Below are 18,428 nucleotides of genomic sequence, written 5' to 3'. Positions count from 1 at the left end.
GGCTGTGCATTATCTCATTTAATTCTCAGAACATCTCTATGAGGTAGGAGTTGTTAGCTTCATTTTCCTGTGAGGAAAATGAGACTCGCAGAATCTAAATGACTTGGTGACACAGCTAGTAATTGCCAGAGCTGGAATGTGAACCCAAATCTGATTGATCCCAAATGTGAGCTCCTAGTAACTCATGGTATTGTCCATCTAGATGTGTAGTGACCATTGCTGACACCCTATTAGCATTGCTTATGAGAAGTATGTGGCCACAGAAATGGCTCTAGGTATAAGCATCCCAGAAGCAGTACATAATCTTTTGGGAAACTTATTTTTGAAGGAATATATACAACCTAGAGTGCAGTGAGAGAATGGTCATAATGGAAGCAGACCTCATGTTTGAGCCCAAAAAGCTAGAAATGGTAAGCCTGATAAACTGGGGGCTTCTAAAAGGGTCTTAATATCTGAAATGCTGGCTGTCAGGACATAGTAGTTATATATATCTAGATATAGACACAAGGGTGTACCTGAAACCAATGAACTAAAGCAAAACAGGAAATAGCTTTCTAAAAGACCAAGAGATGTGCAGATGGAATGGGCTGCCCTGAGGTAAAAAGATTCCCACCACTGGCAGGTTCAACAGAAGTTAGAGGACAGCTCATCATGGATAATGAAATTGAGATTTGAATTGTCTCACATACATGAACTCAATTCCATAAACTTGATAACTGAACTTTGGGCAAAGAGGTAGTTAGACCTGGGTGCAGCAGAACTGGGGAGTGGGTTAAAGAGGGACAGCCAAAGACAAGGTAAGGGGTAGGAGTTTCCATTCAAGGAGGTGCCATTAAAAAGTTATTGAGCAAGGTAATTTCCTCTAGAGTGGCTGAAGCTGTCAAAAGTAATGATCAAGGCAGGCTGGCAGCCATGATCCTCACCAATCTGACCTAGAGTAATAAAAGTGACCAGTTTTACAGAGAAAAGCATGAAGCAGACCCATAGAATATGTCAGAAATAAACAAAGTCCTATATTACCGTATTCTCAATTCCACTACTTCCAATGCCCAGCAGCATCCCTGTCTTGAATATGGTAATAGTCAAATATCCTAATAACCCTCTTCACTTAAAATAGCTTGAGTGAGTTTCTCTCATTTGCAATTAAGAGACTTAGTACATAAGTAAAACAAGGAAAAACAAGTAAAAAAAATTGGGGGGAAAAAGTGTATTTGTACTTAAAACTTTTAGGCAGATGAGTAGCCCACTGTTCCAGAAACAAATTAAAGGCTTACCTCTTCCCAAATCTGGGTTTCAGTGCTCTGCCGTGAGCTCCTATAGCAGACAAGTAGCCCGTTTGTGTAGATTCACTAAATTATAAATCCCCCATGAACAGAGGCTGTGCTTTTCTTGCTCAATGATATAACCCAGCACCTGGCAGTCTTCTATAAATTAGCATATGCTTCTTATTACTACATTCAAAGAGAGACCTTCTGTACCCAGAAATAGCAGCACGTGATGGAAACAATTGGTCTGTTATACAGAAGACCTGGGTTCTACTTCAAGCTCCACAGCAACACGTCTCAATTTGCTTACCAGCTTTACACTTCAGTACCATTTACTGAGGACCTGTTACCTCGCACTTCCCAACTCAAACGTTAACCACAAGCACAGTCCGATCTTTCTTTTATAAGCAAGATGTATAGGATTTCCTCTCACTTCTAATCCTGTAAAAAGGATGTTTTCTTTATAAACCGGTGGCAAACAGAGATGTGTGGCTCAGATCCCCTTGACAGACTCACTGTTGGCTGCAAGGAGTGAGTCCAGCTGACAGCCTTGTGGTTAGCTGTCAGGGTTCACCTCAGCTTTGCAGCCAAGACATGCTAAGCTCGAGGTGGCCAAAGACCTGAGAAGCCAATGGTACCGGGGTCTAGCCATTTTCATCCTACATACTACTCCTCTGATAGGCAGTCTTTGCTGCTCTGGAGCTCCCCACTGGGCTAACAATGTGATTTTCAACTGCTATGCCGTGGCACACTGGTGAGCCGTAAGAATTTCTAAAACATGCAATACCTATTTAGTCAGGGGCACTGACCTCTTTTCCCTTAGATTGTCAAACAAAAAAACAATAGCAGTCAACACGATAGCCATCAAGTGTGAATGAATCAAAATTATACCTTTTTTTGGTCAGATTGGCAAAAAATATGTTTTGGTGTGCTGCAGAATTATAGCAGTTAGTTTATGTGTGCCGTGAGGTGAAAATGGGTGAAAATCGCTGGGCTAAGGGCAACTCTGTCAGCTATGCTTCCCCTGGTTGATGCTGCACCCTTCCTTTACTTCTCACTGGTGTTTCTCTCCGCTAAACCATGCTGCACTTCTAAGTCCATTGCAGCACTTACTTCCTAGAGAATCCTGTGATAAAATCGAAGACTAGTCTTCTTCCAATCTAGTCTTAATTTACTCTTTCTCTCTCTCTCACTCACTCACTTCACCTCTGCTTGGAGGTTTTCTGTCAGACTGTGACATTTTAGTTTAGTATCCCCAAAAGCATTTTAAGTTCAGTACAAGGTACAATTATTTTCTTCACATAAAACACTGCAACTTTACCAGAAAATTATTTAAATATATTTCATTGTGTTTAATAAATTTATTTTTATTTTATTATAAAAATCAAAACCAAAACATTAAGAGCTGTGCCATTAAAAAATACACTAAACCTTAATAGCACCATCTGGTGGTGCTTAACAGGAACTGTTCACTGTTCAATCATTTAGGAAAAGAACTTTTGAAGCCATAACACCTTTACCTTATGCCCTGGTCCACGTTGCTCAGTGGTTAGAGCATCGGCCCACACGCCAAAGGGTCACAGTTCAATTCCAGGTCAGGTTCAATCCCTCGCCCTGATCAGGCCGTGTGCAAGAGGCAGCCAATCGATGTGTCTCTCTCACATCCATGTTTCTTTCTCTCTCCTCTCTAACAAATACAAGATACGGCCAAATATGCCCTGGCCAGTGTGGCTCAGTTGTCTGGAGCATCATCCTGTACACCGTAAGGTTTCAGGTTTGATTCCTGGTCAGGGCACATACCTAAGTTGCAGGTTCAATACCCAGTCGAGGCACATACAGGGGGGTAATCAATCGATGTTTCTCTCACATCAATATTTCTCTCTCATGCTCCCTCCCCCCAAAATCAATAACCATGTCCTCAGGTGAGGATAAAACATAAAAATTAAAATAAAATAAAATATGGCCAAATAACAAAAAATGTAATTAAAGTTAAATCAAGTCTTTAAAGTTGGGGAGTATAAAGGTCTTGTTTTCCATTTTCAGAGCTTTGGAGCATAGCAACCTCTTCCCACATCTCTCTTCACTACAGTACAAACTATTAACTTCTCTTGCTTGATTTTTGTGGCATTTATCAGTATCTGACACTTTATAAACATTTTAATCTTCTGATTACCTGGCTTCCCTACAAGACTCTGATTATCTTCTCTCCCCTCAATGAGGAGAGTGTTTGTCTTATTCACCCCTATAATTCTCAGTGTTCTTGCCATATAATAGGTACTCAAAACTTTTTGAATAAATCAACTTTTTTTTTTAATGAGCGGCTACTCTTAAATCAGCCTTGGAATTAGAAGGGAAAAAAAATTACCTGAAAGAAAACTTTCCTGTAAACGTAAAGATTTTAGAATAAGAATTGAGCCACTAGAGAAGTAAAGTTCATGGCCAGTCAGGGAGAAATGAAAGCGATGCAGCAGAAACGAAGGGGAGACCACACTGACTTACAGATGTTTTCAGATGTGCTCAAAATTGTGTTAACTACTGAAAACAGAAAGCTGAAGGGAACTTTCACGTGACACGACGCATTTCCAACAACTCTGATACAGAGATGCAGCCACGCTTGAATACATACACGACGTGAAGTTGCTACCTCACAGGCTACCCTGCCAACTACATTTTGAGACGTTAGGCCACCTACAGTAGTGAAAGTCACAAGATGCAACTGAATAATTATAGAGCAAAAGGTTAATATCAATTAAAAAACAAATATAAAAGGTATTAATTAGAAAACTTCTTTATTTCTGCTCCTTTCATACACCTTAGTGTTCAGGAAACAGTCTCACATGCGTATCTTAAGTAATGTGCTATCACACACTCTGCTTAAGGGCAAAGCACCACAGTTTAGTAAAGCTGATCAACTGTCCAGAGGTCTCAGCTTATGGGATCCTGCTTTCTGATTTTACATTCATTTCTGAAAGTCAGAAATGTCATCTCCAAAAAAATGCTAAGAGGGTTGTAAAAATAATCACTCTATTCAATATTATAGGTATAGAAATGGAGTATATTTTAAGAAATTAAAAACCGAGAAGAAAATGCCACTTAACATCATTGGTATGTCAGTGAAGGTCAGCAGGAAAAAACACTGGGCTAAGCTTGTCTCTGATACCAAGATGACATTCTAGTCCAAGCTTCAATATGCTCCCCATGTTCCCCTCAGGCTTCTTCTCTGCTGCTCCCAGCCTTTTCTTCCCATGTTGCGTATCAGAGGTTTGGTGCAGCCTTCAAAACTTCATTAACAGGAACGAATCTAGTATCCAGAGTTCTTCTCAACAGGCACGCTAGCCCATCAGATAGCCCCTACAGAAACAAAATTTATAAATGCAGGAAGTAAAAAGGAAGAACCATTTCAAAATGCCCCAGCAAATTTTATGATGAATCAAATGGCAATCTGAAAATGTAACTGTGTGATTCCTTTTTATGGTTCTTAGTTCATATTTTGTTACCCCTCCCAGTGTTTTACTGGGCCTCAGTTCCATTATTCTTTCCCCTCAAAGGATAAAGTTACAAACCAATATGCTAAACAACACAAAATGAGGGGGGAAAAGTAAATAAGAGAAATTGTTATGTAAAATTTAAAAGTCAGAATCAATTTCCTTTGGCCTCTCACAACTGCAACAAAAATCATAAACCTTTTAATGGAAAGAAGCTGGTTTTGATTTTCTAAAAACCTTAATATTACCAAAGGAGAAGGTGGGAGATCAGGAGCTACTCACACCTGGGAAGTGAGCCCTTGAACCCTCGAGAAACAATGTGCAGAACCGTGGGCCCTGCACCCCTGTTCCTTTAGGAAATGTTTGGACAGCAGGGAGGGGCCTTAGTGGCAGCTGTTGAGCAGGTCAAACTTTATGTGGATCAAATAGGAGATCCTTTTAATAAATGTACAACTTAGGCCTGGAATCCCTTTTAAATTGAGGAATTAAATTTGGTTTTATAAAGTTCCAAGCTTTTCCCTTTGCAATTAATCCTTGCAACCTATTAGCAAGGATCTGCAACATTGGGGTTGGGGGGCAAGGAAGGGAAACGACACGGGACACACTGCAAAAAGCTATCTACATTTAATACACCCTGCCCCTACTGATGCCTTCAGACCTTCTCTCCTTTGGACACTGCCTCTAACACTTCTATAGTAAATGCTACTCATGATAATTAAGCTCTTGACAATGTTAGCTGTTGTTATTAGTTCAGCAGAATCAAGTTTCTTTATTTCTAAGGTAAGGAATCAAAACTCTTCACATGGCTGAGATCTACTACAGTGCCTGGCACACAGCAGACACTCAGAAATGTGATTCCAGCTCTGGACTCACTTGAGCTATAGTGCTTAGATCTATGTGCAGCCAATGCAATCTCCCTAGCACTCATTCTCACTTTTTTCCCTGCTGTATCAGTCTGGCTGATCTAAACTCAGTACAGAGGGAACTTATATCTCACACAACCATCTTTGCAACAACTCTGATACAACCCAATACTTCTCACCCCTACCCCCCCTCCCTAGACCCCAGCCAAGAGAAAAACAGAATAAAAAATAAAGGTCCTTAGGATATATATTAACCTTGAAGATCCCACATAAGTTTGCTACTATAATGCCTGACACTTCACAAAAAGCTTACTTTAAAACATAAACGTCACAAGAAAAAAAGTTCAAGAAGCTTGTAAGGACGTATCCACTAATATCTGCACCAGCAGAACTTACTCAACAGCTAGCTCACACTTTGTAATCCTGATGTACTGAGGACTCTTTGGGGATAGTTGCCTGTCATCCCCACATATTGACATGTAAGCACACACTTTTGGACACTGATCTCGATACAGTTATATGTTGTGGCATTCTTCCTTGTAACTAGTGTGTGACCTACACTTATATACTATAAATCCACGGATTACTGTCAACCCAGATTTAGATGGAAAAGAGTATTTAAATGAACAAATCCTTGTTCAAAGCTGCCAAACACATATAGTCCTACCTTAGGAAAAACTGGGGGAACATTAAGAAATATTACAATTCTATAACAATACCATGTTGAAAGAAAAAAGAACAAATACACTTCTTGGTAGGAAATAAAAATAAACTTGTTGAAACACATTTACTATGGTTTCTCCTAGAATCACTTAGTCCCTTCTCACGGCCTAGAAATTGTCATAACCTTTAATTATTATATTTAGGCTTGTGATCATTTTACACAGTAAAATTATTGGCAAATACAAGTATCTGGCTAATATAAGCATTATAAGTAAGTAAAGTAAATCAAGCACTCAAAAAACAACTGGACAGAGAAGCCAGAATGACCTTCTATTTAACCATTACTTTAAGCCATTCACTCTTTCAGAGTGCCTTCTGTAAATGAGGCAGGTACTGTGTCAGGTTAGCACTAACAGAAATTTCTCAAAACACTATGACATGCATTCTTGCATTTAACCCTTGCAACAATCTTAAAAAGGTGGGTGAAACAAATACTGTTCTCATTTTGCAGCTGAAGAATATAAGACCATGGGGGTAGTAATGTGGTTTGCTCAAAATCACAGAACAAGCATGAAAACGCAAGTGTCCCACTCCTGGTCCACTATCTCCTCCAATGGTCCTAAAACAGAAACCTCACTTTCTTCGTTTAGAAAAAGAAATTGCTTATTTATTTATTTTTAAAATGGTGGCCATAATTCAATTTGAAATATAAAACTTTTAGGATTCTGTTTATTTTTACAATAAAAACACTAATAATTAATATTAATATTATGCTTGAGAGCACACACAACATCCTCTCATTTAATCTCGACAGTAATTCTGAGTCACATAATTAACTTTATTTAACAAGTCTGGCATCTGAGAGTCCACAGAGCTGATCTGAAGTCTCAGAGCGAAGCAGCAAGCCCCACATGGCCTCCAAATCCCTCACTTCTCCTATCACACACCATCCTCAGCAGCGCTGCATCTTGTTTGGTTAGAACTCCTTCTCTCCTCTGCTAACAATGACCCCTGGGTAAGAGATTTCACTCACTGAAACCACCCAGTTTATTCCAATGCCCAACTCTCTACAACCTTAGTTTTTGGTTTTTTTTTAAATCCTCACCGAGGACGTTTGCTGGTTTTTAATTGTTTTGAGAGAGAGAAAAAGGGAGAGGGAGAGAGGCAGAAAAATAGAGAGATTGATAGGTTGCCTCCGATTGCATCCCGACAGGGATCGAGCCCTGAACAGGAATTGAACCTGCCACCTTCTGGCGCACGGGACAACGCTCCAACCAATTGAGCCACCCGGCCAGGGCATCTACAACCTTAACTTTCTGAATAAAGCTCCAAACCTGGAAGCAAATGAAAGAGACTCAAACACCTAAAGTTCTGTGAAAAAGCCGGGCCATCCTGCTCTCCTCCAGCCAGGCCTGATTCAGGATGCAATCAAATAACTAGGTTATCTACTTCCTCAAATCACACAATAACCAACCAACTGCGAAGGAACACCGAAAGGACGAAATCAAAACAGCTTACAGTGACGACAATGAGAAGCGACAGGTTACACTGAGGAAACACACTAAAAACTGAAAAGCACTATGTCTAATATAAGTGTAAGTGTAAAATGACTGAGTCAAGAAGGCAAAATTATGCTTAATGTTCAGTGTCCAGCAAATAACAGTTATCAAATAATATTTGCTAAATACAAATGCGAGCATGAAGGAGGCAATTAGACAAACACTTCTGAAAGTGGTCTGTCAACGAAAAAGATAAAGTTTTAGTATATGTACGATTACATTTCACTTATATGGAAGAATCACATATATGCATCAAACTATTCCCTAAATGATGTTAATCTGAGTAAAATAGTATTACATTCTTATTTCTATTTTGCACCCCACCCCATCCCCCATAGGAAAACTTCTTTTCTGAACTGATCCCATGATCTTAGGATTTACTCAGGGGCGCCCGCCTAGCTTCTCTCATCAGGTTTAATTAACACTAGTTTAAATTACTTTGCCAGTCTGAGCAAAATAGGCCTTTTGTCTTCAATTATATAACTGTATCTAGTCTATTTTATACAGTTTTACAAAAGACTTGCCTAAATGTAGGAACCTAACCCTCCTCTTCCAACTACTTTGCCTGATTTTAGGCCATTACACCATGACACAGCAGGCATCTTTTATTTCTTTTAATTTTAAGATTCTCCCACTAGGTCAAAAATACTTTAATAGGGAGGCTAAAGAGAATCTAATGACTATTATTTTTTAGAAGAACCAAATACAAATCTTTTCCAAAGTCTTCTACCCAGTGTACAAACATTACCTCTTTGAACCTGTGCACATTTACAAGGAACCTCACACACACAATTTCACATACATTATCTTATGAATTATATTTTCAAAATGAAAATCTCTCCTTTGTAACCTTGTGCTAGTACAATAAAATATTAGGCACTAAAATTTGATTTTTTCATTTTAAATGTATTGTCATGTATGCAAATGGTTTCTTCAAAGGACAAGGTAGCAAAGCCATGTTTTAATTTGTAAAATTTTATCAGTAGGGGGGAGACATCAGGTCTTTAAAAAAGCATAAATCACAAACTATAAAATTAGTAGTACCACCCTGGCTGGTGTGGCTCAGCTGGTTAGGCATCATCCTGTGCATGGAAAGGTTGCTGGTTTGATTCTCGGTCAGGTCACACGCCTGGGGGGCGGGCTCAATCCCCAGTAGGGGACATGCAGGAGGCAGTCCATTGATGTTACGCTCTCACATTGTTCTCTCTTCTCCCTTCCTCTCTCTAAAAATCAATAAACTATTCTTAAAAAAAAATAGCATTTCACTGCTCTTGTTCTCTCCTTTTTAAAGGCCCCTCTTGCTAAAGAAAATAAAGTTTTTGTGAAATAGTCCAACACTGGAGGCTATCATGATGTACCTCCTAGCATGGTCATCTTATCTCAGATGCTAGCAACTTACCTAATCTGAAAAAAATATGGTTACTGGTGTTTTTAAATGTCCTTTTGTTGTTGCTGTTCCACTTATTTTGTATCAAGATGTTTATATATGTTGGGATCAAAGATAATGCATGTGCAAGAAAGACACATACCCTCCTTGCTAGTGGTACAAACCACAACCCTACTGTGTACAATACACAGATTCACAAACTTGGCTCGGCTCAGCACTGCGTCTGAGGCCTGCAAATATTCCAGAAAATGCGACACTGTTTTTCCCTTTCTTTTCTAAAACTGTCCATTGTTTCTTCCCATTCCACACCTAAGATATCAGGCATTAGAGGCTGTAGATGAGAAATCATATCAAAGAGAGAACCATAAATTCTTCCCTTATAAAAACTTAAATCCTATAGTTACCTGTATGACAAGTTACAGAAAGAAGCAATTTTCTGCTTAGATCACTGTTCTGCTTTGATTACACCTAAATATAATCCACACCTGAAACCCAGAGAGTTATCCTATTTCCTATTGTTGACTTAGTCAACAATCTTGAGTAATGGCCTACAGAATGGGGACAGGAGAACAAATATTTATACAAATGAATGCAAAAGTAAAGATGGAGGCAATCCGGAGAATTAAACACTTATCAAAGCATTTTAGTAAGCAGTCAATAGCTCTATTATTCTGAAAGTCAAATGCCTGAGCTAAAAGAAAAACACACTCGAATCCTAAGGAAAGGACCTAAAACTGTAGGCAAGAATGGGAAGCATAGGTAGAATGACAACAAATCTGGTTCTTTGGGCAAAACCAGCCCACTTCTCTTCTGCTGTGTCTCCAAAGGTTCCTTCTGTTTTGGCTGTTAATTTTTAATAGCCTCCTTATGCTCTCTGGAGTCTCCTCTCTTCTTGTTTTGCTATGGACATTTTAGCCTCTTTCAGCACACCTTTTCCAACAGAGGCAGAAAAAAGGGGAGCAAAAAGAAGAGGCTAGCACACCTAAGTCTTCATACAGTTTAGCCAATGGGCAAAACTCTTTCCCCCGGACAAAAACAAGAGCCAGTGGCAGGGGAGTCTGTGGAAGTTATATGGCCACACGGATACTCAGCTGACAAAGAGCACTGTGCTCTCCTTTCCCATCCTGCAGGGCTAGGATAGGAACACGGCTACAGGGTAAGTACTTCTGACTTTCTCAGGGGAAGTCTGCCCATTCTCCCCACATGTTATAGATGACGGACAGGTTAAGCCATAGAACAAGTAAACTTGTGAAAGTCAAACATATTCTTATATTCCCTTTTATTGTCTCTTATAATAAAATAAGGGGCGCCCTGGCCAGGTAGCTCAGTTGGTTGGAGCGTCATCCCATTCGCCAAAAGGCTGCAGGTACAACTCCTGGTCAGGGCATATACCTAGGTTGTGCGTTAAATCCCCAGTCGGGGTGTGTAGGGCAGGCAACAGATCAATGTTTCTCTTGCACATTGATGTTCCTCTCTCTTGTTCTCCCTTCACTCTCCCTAGAAATCAATAAAAGTATATCCTCAGGTGAGGATTTAAAAAAATAAAATAAGGGGATATCAGTTCTAAAAAATCAGCATAGTTGACACTTAATATTTAAAATATTTCCGAAAAAATTAATTTACTAAGAGCTAATATTTGTATGGTATGCTTGCTCAAAGTTCCCATAGTTACTTACTAAATGCATCCATAGGTGAAATCAGAATATAGGGAAATGTGATTTCCCCAAATCTCAAATTAGTGATCTCAAATGGAATTATAAGTTGCCATAAAATGAATTTATCTTTGTTCTAAAGATATTCTAACTTTTCTGAATCAAAATGATCTAACTATGTATGTATATATGTACATATACGTGTGTATGTGTATACACACACATACACACAAATATATATGAATAAAATCCCTGCCCATCTTTTTGAGGAGGCAACTCCTCTTTCCCATGAAAGACTTAATGGGTTTTCCTCATACTAATATCAAGCAGCAGCAGCAATTAATGTCTTAAAAATATTCCCTACTATCACCATTCCTACTGGATTCCAGATGTTACAGACTAACCAAAAAGCACTTTAGAAAAACAGTGGTTAGTGATGCTACAGCAAAATAACTAAATTTTCTCATGAACATGCATGAAGATAACAATCAGGAAGATCTATTGGTCTAAGTTTTGCTACTAACTAAAGCTATAACCTTGAGAAAGTCACAATTTTTTTTAGTTCTCAGAATTTTCATGTTTAAATGAGTTAAATTAAATCTATAATTTTATGTGATCTAGGTAATTATTTTACCAATCTGAAACAGGGTTAAGCTGATGATTATACAAAATACTTAATAACTTACGGCAGTTTCATTCTCATGAATACTCTAGCCATGAAAAAACTCAATAGGACACAGACGAATCCAATGAATAGAAGAAGAAATCTATTGAGTTTCGGAATGTTTGGAGCATTGGATCGGTCTAGGATTATGAAACCTAAACCTCCCATTGTAAACAGGAAGCTGGATGCAAGTCCTTCCATAATATATTGTCCATTTACTCTGAAAAAGAAAGAACACAGCAAAATAAAAAATGAAAATTCCCAGCAAAACAAAAAACTTTTTCCTTAGATTGTAATTCCCACTTCTGCTAAAACATTTTGGGCTAATTTTTTATTCTTACCCTTACAATTAATTTACTACACTTCTGCATATTCATTTCAACAAGTATTTATTGAAAGCCTATTATGTATCAAGTACTATTCTAGGTTCTGGGGCTATAACAATGAACAAAACAGCCAAAAAGCTTTGTAATCATGGAGCATATTTCCAAAGGAGTTTTAAAACCTCAACTAATACAACTGTCTATGAAAATCAATACTCACATTTTAATTATTAGCTTAAGAAGCAATTACTGTATGTATAAGAATCCTTTACCCAGATCTTTAGTTTAACTTTTAAAAGTTATGCTATTTAAATTTCTATCAATTTCAAATTAATTCTAAACTGGTTAGAAATGGTTCTTAAAAGGCTTTTATTTATAATAATTAATAAACCTCTAGTTTCAAAGGGAAAAGTTTAAGAACAAATGTTCTTAACCAAGGCTCCATGAACCCCCACAAGGATTCCCAATGATCTATAAGCCCCTATAATTATGTGCAAATTTTTGTATATTATCTGTATCTGATTTTTAGAGTTCATGGACTTCCAAAAGCAAATGTGTCTGTTAAAGGGATGATTTATACACAGGTATATGCAAAAAAGGTACCTATTTTTTGTTAACTAATTGCTTTAATTGAAAACTCAATACATGCACCAGGTTCAAAATTCAAACAGCACAAATGATGACACTGTGAAAGGTTTCCCTACCATCAAGATCACCTGTCATCTAGATCCCCTCCCCAGAGAATCACAATAACCTTTCCAGAAATACCCTATGCAAAGAATACCATTAATGTAAGGTATAAATACAAATATATACCTAAGTTCAGGTAGACAGTTATCAAATGGATTGTAGAAAGCAATACAATAAGCATTGCTCAAGTAAACCAAACCACACTGGAACAGTATTTCATTGCTGAAATGGAACTTCCAAGCCTCAAAAATTATGTTTCTTATTTAATAATATATATTTCTATATTATATATCACTGTACTAATGGCCACGTACAGTACAGGCCATATGGTTTGTGCCACACTTACCACTGTAGCTTGAAGGCAGCGACAGATGGTATGCAAACAAATGGGCACGCCTATTGTCAATAAAGCTTTACTTACAAATTGGTTTGTTCATTCCCAGAACTGTCTACAAATGTTATTTTAAACAGATACCCTCCTTTAAATAACTGATCATACCATTGTGAAATATGTTTATTTCCTAATAAATGAATAGCTAACATACACTTCTCTTACTCCTGCTCACTTCCTGCCATTTCTGAATTTAGCATTTTAAACAGCTATTGTCTAAATACAGATGGACTCCATAGGTTTCACTGTTTTTTTAAATAAACAGGCATGGCCCAGCACCCTTCTTTCCCACCACCAAATCATTCAAAAAGTTATCTTTTACCTGTAGGCCAAGAAAGCTACTGGTCGCTGATGCCCATGTTCATCAGTCATAGAGCCAACACTTGGAGGTTCAACAATAACATCATAAATTATTCCTGTATGAAAGACAACAGTATAGATTAGACTGAATTCCTAATTTTTAAAATAGAATTAGTTCTCGTCTGTCTCTAAAGGTTCATTTATATTTAAATAGGACTGCTCTGATATATTATTATAATCAAATAAAGCCCAGCTAATCTAAACTTCAGATAAAACCATTCAGAAACTCAACTCAATACTTCAGAATGATCTGTAAAACAATATTATCTCTAAGAGTTATTTCAAAAAAGAAACACATTCAGTAACTGTTTCTAATGCTCAGGTATGACTCCACAATAAACCAGATTTAACATTAGATTATATTTTAGTTCAAGAAAATGTTCCACATAAGCCTGGATTTGTTTCTATAAATTAAGAGCTACTAGAGAAATTTTCTTGTTTAAATGTAAAACAAGGAAACATTTTTAATCACACCTTTAGCACTAGAGATTCATGATCATTAATGTTAGTGTCTATCACTACTTTAAGTTTTCTGAATCTCCCACTGTCAACATCTGTTTTTCTCCACTGTTCTCCAACATCTTCACTTGCAGCTTTTCTTAAGCACAGATGGTGTCTCCCTCCCCACGAACAACGCAATCGTACTGGAATTCCCTAACCCTCCCTCCCCCACCTACAACTGGCACCTGTATCTATCCTCACCTCTTTCCCTCCAGCTCCCATCAAGGAAGAATCCCTCCTCCTATGAAGGTGGGATCCCTTCTCCAATGATCAGGACTCCATCCCCTCTTGCCTTCTCAGAGACTTTGTTCCTTTGGATATCTCTTCTCTCTCCTATATTTTCAACCTGTCTTTCCCTACACCAACCTTCCCTTGACTCCAGATCCTTCTGGCTAACATCCCATTGCTATGCTTCCTTTTTGAAAGGGAGTCAGGATTCCTTCTGGAAAAAAGTTGGCAAATTTTCTGTCTCCAGTCCCTCACTTACCCTTCATTCTTCAACTCACTCCAATCTGGCTTCTGTCACCACTGACTGACACCACTCTTGCTGAAGCCAATGGCCACTTTTCAGTTCTCATCTTAGGAGGTTTCCCAGCAGCACTCGATTCTATTTTCTAAACCCATTTTCTTGGGAGGAAAAGCGGCTTCTCATGGTTCTGTAACACTCCTGTCCACGATTTCGTTACCTCTCTAGCTGAGCCTCCCCTTCTATAAACCACTAGGTGCTGGAAGTTCCTTAGCGCTTGATCCACTGCCCACTTTTTCTACATTCTCTCCTGAGCTGAACTCATCCCTTCCCGGGGCTCTCAATTCTATGTGCTAATGACTCTCAAAGTGCCAACACCTATCAGATAATGTTAGCACCATTAGAATTACATGTAAGCTTCCCCAGAACAGGGACTTTGACCGTGTTCTTCAAGATCAGACTTATGGGAGGAGTTCAGAAAACATTTGTTATTGATCAACTTCAACAAAGACCGCTTTTCTCAGTGCTCTTATCCCACATACTCAACTAATTATAGTTGGTTATGTTCAACTATTATATATCCCAAAGTGACCTCCAGTTCATCATTTTCCACCAAAAAAAAACATTTCTTCAGTCTCAGAAAATGACTTTCATTTACTCAGATGCTCAAACCAGACACCGGTAAGATTCCTTCTCACTTCATTCTCCCCCCACATCCAATCAATCCATTAAGACCTAATGAACCTGCTTCCAAAATATATTTCATTATATTTTCCTCCATCTCCACTGCCCACCAACCTATCTGGTGTAAGTCAACTCCAAACCCACCTAATTGTTCTCTCAGTCCCATATCTGTCCATATTTTTTCCCTCTGCCTAGCCTTTACTCTTTTCCCCAAACCCATCAGATTTTGGCTAACACGTCATTTTCCTTAGGAACAACACTCCGATGTAAATGACATTCCCAATCCCCATTATTTTTTTCATAACCTCCTGCTCTTTTCCTTCAATGCATTTGTGATATTTCTGCAATGAAATAAATAATGTAACAGAAAAAAATGTATGTGATATTTAACATGTCTCAACCATGACATTATAAGCTTCAGGAGGGAAGGGTCCTTACCTGTTTCCATTCACTGTTGTCCCAGTACCTAGCAACTGGAACTTAACAGGGACTTAATACATTACGTGCTGAATACTTCTCTGCAATAAATATTGTTTATTTATAAAGGTACACTCAGTTTTTCGAAGAGACTCCTTTCCAGCGGCAAAACCAATTCCTTGTGTGAGATACCTCATGGCCTTTCCCCCAGGCTTCAGGGAAGAGAATGTCCCCATTACAACAATCAACTTGGAAAAGGCAGCCAGAATGAAAACTTAGAGAGGCTTCTGGCAAAGGCTCTGGCTCCAAGGGATGTAAGGATTAGAGAAAAAAGAGTAGCAGATAAAAGCCCATAAAGGCTCTATTATTTTTTAAAGCCACATGCATTTTAAATTTCACTTATTCCATACAGTACCTATTAAAGCGCTTAGCAAACGTAATGCTGACGCAATGCTAGGAGAGCAGCTTACCAACATAAAAAATATATATATTTAAAACGTATTTATTTAAGCAGCGTAAGGAAATTGTCACTGTTCTGCAGGAGGGTGGGGTAGTTCAAAGATACATTCTAGAACTAAGCCCTCATGGTTTCAGCTTCTCCCCCCTTCAGTGCAGCTATGCTCACAAACGCCTATGAACATGAAGATCTCTGACCATTCCCTTCAGAGGAGAACCACTTCCACCATCCCCATCCTGTAGACCTTGAACTCTGCGTCCCAACTGAGTACCCCACTTCCCAAAATACATAACAGCAGCACAGTGGAGTAAATGGTGGAGCTGCGGCTTCAAAAGGGAGGTGTCCCTGAGAAGACTAGGTAGCTGGCCTGCCAACTCACCGCGACACGAAGCAAGGCCCCTTGGGCCACTTTCTGAAGAGAACGTGGCGAAACAATTCCTAAGATTTTCTTTAATAGTGAACCCTATTTTCCGTCGTCTTTAAATTCTCAACCTCGGCCTTTCTGAAGTATAACGCCACCTGCAAACCTACCTCCAATCTCGAAAAAAGCCGCGCTCTGGGGACGTGCCATTCACACTCACCGCCGACCGGGACCTACCCCGCGGCCTGACGCCTGGGGCGGGAGCGGACGGGCCCCAGAACCCCCGCGTCTCCTCCCAGGCTCCGGGCCCGGGACAAAGAACGGGGAGGCGCCCCACACTCTCCTGACCAGCCGTGGAAGTGAACGGGCCGGACTGGACGCGCCCGGTCTAGGCTTTGTCAAACAACTTAACGGCAATCGGTAAAAGCAACCCGCTGCCTTTGCAAAACGTTTCCCATTCGGATCCCTAGGCTGAGAGGCTAGGAGGTGAAAAGCAGTGGGAGTGACAACGCGAGAGCCGTCAGGATAACAGCACGGGGCGCGAGGGCAAATAAAGCTTTGGGTTGCTAATACTTGGGACCCCAGGACTGCCCTCCAGCCTCCGGCCTGACCCCGAGCGGAGCTCTGCGCGCCCCGGGGCTGAGAGTCGGCGCGCACGCCGGCCCGAGTTACCTCCGGTGATGAGGAAGTAAGACACCACCACCAGGGCGTACACCGTCATGGCCGAGGGCATGTGCACCCAGGGCGGCTTCTTCAGCTTCAGGTTGGGGCATTCCAGCACTAAGAACGGGACTCGGTACAACGTCTCCATGTCGGTGGCGGCGAGGGCAGTCCTAGGTTTCCAGCCCGACGCGCCGCCGGGAAACGGCCCGGTCCTCTCTTGCCCCGGCGCATGCGCGGAGGAGAAAACGGAAGGTCCGCAACGCTCAGAGGCAGTTTATATGGCGATAGAGGAAAATGAGAAAGTATTTAAAAACCAAAAATGGCAGCATTTAAAGATATGTATTATTGAATATTTTCAAGGAACAAATTTGAACAGGAAGCTCTATTTTTGCCAATGAATTAACAGGTAACTTATGTACCTTCAAGGACCTGCACGGCTTCCTACGTGGCCCAGCCAGAGAAGCTGGGGACACCCAATCCCTCTGAGCCCGCCCACTTGCTGACGCCAAGGATTTGGAAGCTGATTGGACCACGGAGCTCCAGGTTCCCCGAGCTGCAGAATGAATGGGAATGCTTGCAAACGTCTGCCTTTTTTTATTAGCCTTTTTTTTTTTTTTCCCCAAGAGCTTGAGAAAGTCCTAGGTTGCTGCTTCTACTTTCCAATGCATTCGTGGTGATAGTAATAATAATTGTTATTAATACTTGTCAAAATAATATAGTATCAAAAGTTTTTAAATACCCAGTCCAGATCTATCACAAATGCCCAGAGGACATCACAGGACGCCTGGAGCTGATACCTTGACGTGACCAAAATACTTTTAAATAACCTGTGTCCTCCTCTCTGCTTTGTCATCCCTATCTCGTAAATGTTAAAATCCTTCTGGCAGAAAATCTTGAAATCAGCCTTTATTAAATCTCCACACCCAGTATATCAGCAGGCATTTTTGTCTTTACTACCAAAAATATCTTTAACTCATCCACTTCTCTCAGTTCCATTGCTGCCACCCTAGTGGCAGCCACAGCATCTCTTGCTTGTGCTACATTCGCAATCCAAGTGATGAAAATATATGATGAAGAATTAGTCTTTGGGGGTGGATGACATGACCTAAAAAGTTTCTGTTTTAGTTTTATTTTTTATGCACTCTCTTAAGATTCTACAGATGTCAATTTCCTTTTGGAGTAAGAGTTAAAAGTGACTCATTATATAAATCCAGAACAGATTTATAAAGCCAATGTTTTCATGTTTTTGTGTGTTGATTTATTACTGAGCCTCTGGTTTTCACAGGATGACTCGAATTGGTTCTGCACATTTAATCAATGACTCAATTATTGAGAAATTGTTTAAATGCCATAATAATGAAACTATTTATAAAACATTGCAATATCTAATCCTAAATACAGCTGAAGCTTGCTGATCTTACAGTTCAATAGTGAGAGTCTCCCCAGCGTCTTATTGAGCTTTGTATTAAGGAAGGTAAATTAATCTTAGGTTATGAAGGGGTCACTAATAACACCAAAAATGAAGTGTGTTTACACCAGAATCAGCATTTATACATAGGAAGTTTTTTGGGGACTAT

General features: G+C 39.6%; 1 protein-coding gene across 1 annotated transcript; it reads right to left on the bottom strand.

The window, feature by feature from the left end:
- Nucleotides 1-4,030: 4,030 nt before the first annotated feature.
- Nucleotides 4,031-17,080, bottom strand: OSTC (oligosaccharyltransferase complex non-catalytic subunit). The gene is made up of 4 exons (XM_081131696.1): nucleotides 16,861-17,080; nucleotides 13,265-13,358; nucleotides 11,561-11,758; nucleotides 4,031-4,616 (listed from the first exon to the last, which is right to left on the bottom strand). Exons 1-4 carry the CDS (start codon nucleotides 16,997-16,999, stop codon nucleotides 4,598-4,600), a joined length of 450 nt encoding a protein of 149 aa, XP_080987822.1. The 5' UTR covers nucleotides 17,000-17,080; the 3' UTR covers nucleotides 4,031-4,597.
- Nucleotides 17,081-18,428: the final 1,348 nt, after the last annotated feature.

This window comes from Miniopterus schreibersii (genome assembly GCF_964146895.1).
Source record: "Miniopterus schreibersii genome assembly, chromosome: 1".
In the NCBI taxonomy this organism is placed as follows: Eukaryota; Metazoa; Chordata; class Mammalia; order Chiroptera; family Miniopteridae; genus Miniopterus; species Miniopterus schreibersii.
The sequence above is the reverse complement of the archived record's forward strand: the minus strand, read 5'-3'. Positions and strand labels throughout refer to the sequence as shown.